The sequence below is a fragment of the Nicotiana tabacum genome, chromosome 5, assembly GCF_000715075.1.
Source record: "Nicotiana tabacum cultivar K326 chromosome 5, ASM71507v2, whole genome shotgun sequence".
Taxonomy (NCBI): domain Eukaryota; kingdom Viridiplantae; phylum Streptophyta; class Magnoliopsida; order Solanales; family Solanaceae; genus Nicotiana; species Nicotiana tabacum.
Genome location: NC_134084.1, coordinates 118,044,059 through 118,051,299, shown reverse-complemented (window position 1 = coordinate 118,051,299; position 7,241 = coordinate 118,044,059). Strand labels below are relative to the sequence as shown.

The window sequence follows — 7,241 nt, the reverse complement described above, 5'->3', positions numbered from 1 at the left end:
TGACAATGCCAGACCTTGAGGAGTCTTTTGGATCTTAATCCCCAGAATTAAATCTGCAACTCCTAAGTCCTTCATATCAAACTTGCTAGTTAGCATACGCTTAGTCGCATTTATGTTGGCAATGTCATTACTCATTATCAGCAGATCATCCACATATAGGCAAACAATGACTATGTGATTTGGAACATTTTTAATGTACACACATTTATCACATTTATTTATCTTAAAACCATTTGACAACATTGTTTGGTCAAATTTCACATGCCATTGTTTGGGTGCTTGTTTTAGTCCGTAGAGAGACTTAACAAGTCTACATACCTTCTTTTCTTTACTTGGAACTACAAACCCTTCAGGTTGTTCCATGTAAATTTCTTCCTCCAAATCTCCATTTAAGAAGGTTGTCTTTACGTCCATTTGATGAATTTCAAGACCATAAACTGCAGCTAAAGCTACTAGCATTCGTATGGACGTAATTCTAGTCACTGGAGAATATGTATCAAAGTAGTCAAGACCTTCTCGTTGTCTATACCCTTTGACAACAAGTCTTGCTTTAAATTTATCAATAGTGCCATCATCTTTCATTTTTCTTTTAAAAATCCATTTACACCCCAAAGGTTTATTTCCAGGAGGAAGATCAACCAATTCTCATGTATGGTTGTTCAATATGGATTCTATTTCACTATTGACTGCCTCTTTCCAGAACAATGATTCCGAAGAAGACATAGCTTCTTTAAATGTTCGAGGCTCATTTTCCAATAAGAAAGTCACAAAATCTGGTCCAAACGAAGTAGACGTTCTTTGACGTTTACCACGTCTTGGATCCTCCTGATAAAATGTACTTTCTTTTGTTTCTTCCCGAGGTCGTTTAGATCCTTCACTAAACAACTCACATTCCTTTTTATACGGATATATATATTTTCAAAGAACTCAACATTATCTGATTCTATAACTGTATTATTATGAATGTCAGGATTTTCTGATTTATGAACCAGAAATCGATATGCTTTACTATTGGTCGCATATCCTATGAAAACACAATCAACTATTTTCGGTCCTATTTTTACCCTTTTGGGTTTAGGAACTTGTACTTTTGCCAAACACCCCCACACTTTAAAATAATTCAAGTTGGGCTTCCTTCCTTTCCATTTTTCATATGGAATGAATTGTGTTTTGCTATGGGGTACTCGATTTAGTATTCGGCTAGCTGTAATAACAGCTTCCCCCCACAAGTTCTGTGGCAATCCAGAACTTATCAACAATGCGTTCATCATCGCCTTTAATGAACGATTCTTTCTTTCCGTAATCCCATTGTATTGGGGCGTGTAAGGGGCTGTTGTTTGATGAATAATTCCATATTATAAACATATTTGTTCAAAAGGAGATTCATATTCACCACCCCTATCACTTCTTATCATTTTGATTTTCTTGTTAAGTTGCGTTTCAACTTCATTTTTGTATTGTTTGAATGCGTCTATTGCTTCATCTTTACTATTAAGTAAGTAAACATAGCAATATCGAGTATTGTCGTCAATAAAAGTTATGAAATACTTCTTTCCACCACGAGATGGTATTGACTTCATATCACAAATGTCTGTGTGAATTAAGTCTAAAGGATTTGAATTCCTTTCTACCGACTTATAAGGATGTTTAACCCCATGTGTAAGCACGTGATTTTTGCCCTATATGAGAATTACTCCCAAAAAATTCAAAAATAAAATGATTTTTCTTTGGTGTGCAATTTTGTGATATTTTGTGATATTTTGAAGAATTATTTGTATTTGTCTGTGCGTGTTTATTCGCTAAATTAATAAAAAAATACAAAAATATGTCGCATTTTTGCATGTAGGATTTAATTCTACAATTATTAGTAATTAAAATTGTTTTACAAAAATTAAAAATTACAAAATAGGCATCGTTTGCATTTTTAGCATTTAATGTCCAAATATACAATTTTATGCTTAATTAATACTTAATTGTGCGTTAATTGTTATTGGGAGTTAATTTGCGCCTTTATAACTTAATTTAGTTCTTAATAATAGTTTAAGTATTTTTATAATTTAGTTTTAGAAAAATAAAAGAAGAAAAGAGAGCGAAAATATAAAGAAAGTCGGAATTGAGCCTCTTCTTCAATTTCAAGCTATAGGCCCAAAAAATGGCCCAATCTTCCCTACGACCCAGTCCATTTCGAACTGGGTCGACCCAGTCCATAACCCAAAAGACCCAAACCCCTTTGTCTTGCATTTTACAAAACAAAACAAAAAAAAGAAGAAGAAGGAAAACCCTAAAAAACACTAAAACAATCCGCCCCCCCCCCCCCTTCCCTATCTTCTTCTTCTCCAAGTTTCTCCAAAGCTCATCCATGGCTTCCCCCTCAAGCTCCCATGGCTGCCCTTTACCCTCCATTATCACGTCCAAACAACCCCTCACAGCTTCATCTTCACCCTCACCATGGACAACCCAGTTGCGTCTTCATCTTCTCCATGTCGAGCTCAAAAAGCTCATCCATGGCTGCTCCTCCTCCTTCGTTCTTCGTCGAGCTTTAACCAACGTTGCTGCTTCTTCTTCCTCACTTTAAGACTGCTGCTGCTTCTCGTCGAATCTCTTACTGCACCGCAGCTGCTTCCTCATCGTTCAAACGCGTCACTGATGCCCGTTTATGCCCCGTTGCTTCTGCCGATGTTTTCTTCTTCTCCCCGTCGACGGACAGCTACTGCCATGGTCGCCACTGCTGCTGCCGTTCCAGCTCGTTCAGCTGTTCCTCATCAACGCAGGCAGCCATGGCTGCCATTGCGTCTCTTCTCTTCGAGCTGCGTCTGCTTCTACTTCTTCTTCGTCTTCGTCGTTCTTCGTTCGAGCTTTGGTCGAGGCTCGGACAGATTTGTTTACAATCAAAGTTCGTCGTTGATTCATCTCCGGTTAGTTATTTTTGAGTTTTATTTTTGTCCATATTTTTGTTTGATATTTTCCGGATCCAAAATCGTTAAAGAATTCAATTCTTGTTTGTTCGTTGTTCATCGTTGAAATAATTTTCTAGTGTGTTCATGTTGTTTGTTAAATTAATTTTCAGATTTCAAAATAGAAGTTTAATTAGTTGTTTTCATGTTTATTTCATGTTTGTATTATTGTTTAAGTAAGTATTTGTTAGTTTGATTTTTGTTAGATTCAAATTGAAATTTAATTAACTATTTCTTCAATTTGTTTCATGTGTTTATGTATTGTTAGAAATTGTTAATATTGTTAAGTTCAAGTTTAATTTCATAATTGTTTCTTCGTCGGTCTTGTTATTTGTTTAAAGAATTTAGTTGTGTTAGAGAAATATGTTGGTTTAATCGTTTAAATCCATCATGTTTGTTGTTTAAAATAGATTTAATTCATGTTCATACTTTGTTTGATTGTTCTTGAATTCGAAATTTGTATAGCTTGATTTCTTGTTTACCATTTGTGATTATTTCTTGAATTTGTCTTATAAAGTTTAATATAGGAATTGTTGGTTGTAATGTTGTTAGAGTTGATTTTAAGTTCAATATTATTGAATTTAGGAATCTAAATATACTTGTTTGATTGTTGTTGTTGTTTAAATCCGAAAAATAGGTTTGTTGTTGCCAAAAATATTGTTCAATCAAATTTTAGTTGTTCTTGGTTGTTCAATTTGTGTTCATGTGATTTGTTGTTGAAATGTTGTTAAAATCATGTTCATGTGATATTGTTGTTATGATGTTCATCCGTGTTCATATTGTTGTTTGAACATTGTTAGAAATTGATCATATTGTCTATATTTTGGTTAAGTTTGATTAATTGATGTGTTATAGCTGATGGGTAGTTTGGTAAATTTGTAATACGTTCAGGGGTAGTTTGGTAATTTCAGTAAGGTTGGAAGGGGTAGTTTAGGAATTGTACATTTTGTAATTGTTTGTTTGAAGCATGGGGGACAAAATGAAATGGGGTGGGTTGTGATATGATTATTTAATATAAAGGGGGGACAAGATTTAATTTAAAGGGGAATCTTGCATTATTTTAAATGAAGCATGGGGGACAAAATGAAATGGGGTGGTGTGATATGTTTATTTAATGTAATGGGAATGAGTGGAAAGATAATGGGTTGGGTAGAGAAAAAGTATGGATTTTAATTAATTGAAAGGTTTATGGGATGTGTTATAAAAGAGAAGTCTTGAAATCAGATAGAAAAAACACAGACAGGACAAGACACAGACAGAAAAAAAAACGGGGGAGAGAAATAAATCTGAAAATAAGAGAGAAAAGGGATGAACATTTAAGAGATAGAAAATTCCGAAAAATATTTAAGCTTTCAAATAAAAAAAACTAAAAAAAATATTCTGCTTTCTTTTGTTGTTTGAAATCAGAATTGATTGTTGTTTCATAAAAGCTGAAGCTTTTGTTTTTTTTGGATTACTACTCCACCGGTCTGTTACTGGGTTGTTACTGTTGTTGGGCTATTGTTGCTGTGTTGTACTGATTTTACTGCTGCTGCTGATTCTCATCTTCATTTTCTTTTGCTTCCAATATCAGGTACACAACTGACACGCTGGTTATTGTAATCCGAAATATGAAGCATGAATACGAAAAAATGAAGAGTTGAAATTTTGAATTATATTTAATTATATTCTAAATTTTATTTGTATGTATAAATTATGTAGTTTGCAAAAAAATCAGAATCATGTAGATATTTAATACATATAGTGGAACATTCGACGATAGCTTAACAAATGAACTATCTACATCTATTGCCTAAAAATAAATAAATGGTGTAGTAATTCCGTTGAATAAAAAATCAAACGAATAGGCCATCTAGTAGGAAGTTAGTAGAAATTTATTTAGTTAAATAATATTGGTTAATTTCAGCATATAAATGGTCTAGGATTAAAATTAGAATTGCTATGTTTTTTTTAATTTGACAAACTGAGAACATGCCTAGTATAATGTAACTAGGTAATAACATGTAAATAAATTAAGATATTTCTCCTTTATTTTGTAGATACAAATTTCAATAAAAAATGTAGGCATTTTAGGACTGTCCTTTTAAAAATAAAATGAGATGAGCCTCGCCCAATAAAATGCACTAATTGCGGGGCCCTCAATAAATATTTAATTGAGTATTTAGAATTCGGGGTGGACTGTTTTGTGAATTTCACTTCCTTCCCCAAAGATAATGACGCGCTAGACTCTTTAGGCGCGATTTAATTAATTTTACCTTCTTAAACTCGGATGAGCATTTCATGCGACCCAAATCTAAATCCTAAAACATTGAATAAAAATGTGTTCCGGATTGCGGGTGCATTTCATGTGACGTAATCCAAAGACATGTTTTAAACGATGTTCACAATTTTATTTTTTTATTTTTTTATTTTTTTTTAAAAAAAATATTAATAATAATAAAGTGGTAAAAAGTTAAGATTGGCACATCGGTTCATAATTGTATTAAAATCAGATAAATAAGCTAAATATGACAATTGAGCGACCGTGCTAGAACCACGGAACTCGGGAATGCCTAACACCTTCTCCCGGGTTAACAGAATTCCTTATCCGGATTTCTGGTACGCAGACTGTAATATGGAGTCATTCTTTTCCTCGATTCGGGATTAAAATTAGTGACTTGGGACACCCTAAATCTCCCAAGTGGCGACTCTGAAATAAATAAATAAATCCCGTTTTGATTGTCCTTTAATTGGAAAAAACTCCTACGCCCTTCGCGGGGTCGGAAAAAGGAGGTGTGACAGCTCTGGCGACTCTGCTGGGGATGTTTTCTTCTTCTCCCCGTCGACGGACAGCTACTGCCATGGTTAATGTCCAAATATACAATTTTATGCTTAATTAATACTTAATTGTGCGTTAATTGTTATTGGGAGTTAATTTGCGCCTTTATAACTTAATTTAGTTCTTAATAATAGTTTAAGTATTTTTATAATTTAGTTTTAGAAAAATAAAAGAAGAAAAGAGAGCGAAAATATAAAGAAAGTCGGAATTGAGCCTCTTCTTCAATTTCAAGCTATAGGCCCAAAAAATGGCCCAATCTTCCCTACGACCCAGTCCATTTCGAACTGGGTCGACCCAGTCCATAACCCAAAAGACCCAAACCCCTTTGTCTTGCATTTTACAAAACAAAACAAAAAAAAGAAGAAGAAGGAAAACCCTAAAAAACACTAAAACAATCCGCCCCCCCCCCCTTCCCTATCTTCTTCTTCTCCAAGTTTCTCCAAAGCTCATCCATGGCTTCCCCCTCAAGCTCCCATGGCTGCCCTTTACCCTCCATTATCACGTCCAAACAACCCCTCACAGCTTCATCTTCACCCTCACCATGGACAACCCAGTTGCGTCTTCATCTTCTCCATGTCGAGCTCAAAAAGCTCATCCATGGCTGCTCCTCCTCCTTCGTTCTTCGTCGAGCTTTAACCAACGTTGCTGCTTCTTCTTCCTCACTTTAAGACTACTGCTGCTGCTCGTCGAAGCTCCTACTGCGCCGCAGCTGCTTCCTCATCGTTCAAACGCGTCACTGATGCCCGTTTATGCCCCGTTGCTTCTGCCGATGTTTTCTTCTTCTCCCCGTCGACGAACAACTACTGCCATGGTCGCCACTGCTGCTGCCGTTCCAGCTCGTTCAGCTGTTCCTCATCAACGCAGGCAGCCATGGCTGCCATTGCGTCTCTTCTCTTCGAGCTGCGTCTGCTTCTACTTCTTCTTCGTCTTCGTCGTTCTTCGTTCGAGCTTTGGTCGAGGCTCGGATAGATTTGTTTACAATCAAAGTTCGTCGTTGATTCATCTCCGGTTAGTTGTTTTTGAGTTTTATTTTTGTCCATATTTTTGTTTGATATTTTCCGGATCCAAAATCGTTAAAGAATTCAATTCTTGTTTGTTCGTTGTTCATCGTTGAAATAATTTTCTAGTGTGTTCATGTTGTTTGTTAAATTAATTTTCAGATTTCAAAATAGAAGTTTAATTAGTTGTTTTCATGTTTATTTCATGTTTGTATTATTGTTTAAGTAAGTATTTGTTAGTTTGATGTTTGTTAGATTCAAATTGAAATTTAATTAACTATTTCTTCAATTTGTTTCATGTGTTTATGTATTGTTAGAAATTGTTAATATTGTTAAGTTCAAGTTTAATTTCATAATTGTTTCTTCGTCGGTCTTGTTATTTGTTTAAAGAATTTAGTTGTGTTAGAGAAATATGTTGGTTTAATCGTTTAAATCCATCATGTTTGTTGTTTAAAATAGATTTAATTCATG

The 7,241-nt window shown here is 34.7% G+C and overlaps 1 protein-coding gene across 1 annotated transcript; it reads left to right on the top strand.

The window, feature by feature from the left end:
- The first annotated feature begins 2,316 nt into the window (after positions 1 to 2,316).
- Positions 2,317 to 4,739, top strand: LOC142180638 (uncharacterized). The gene is made up of 2 exons (XM_075252694.1): positions 2,317 to 2,915; positions 4,528 to 4,739. The coding sequence occupies exons 1-2, from the start codon at positions 2,449 to 2,451 to the stop codon at positions 4,595 to 4,597; spliced, it is 537 nt and encodes a 178-aa protein (XP_075108795.1). The 5' UTR covers positions 2,317 to 2,448; the 3' UTR covers positions 4,598 to 4,739.
- The last annotated feature ends 2,502 nt before the right edge of the window (positions 4,740 to 7,241 follow it).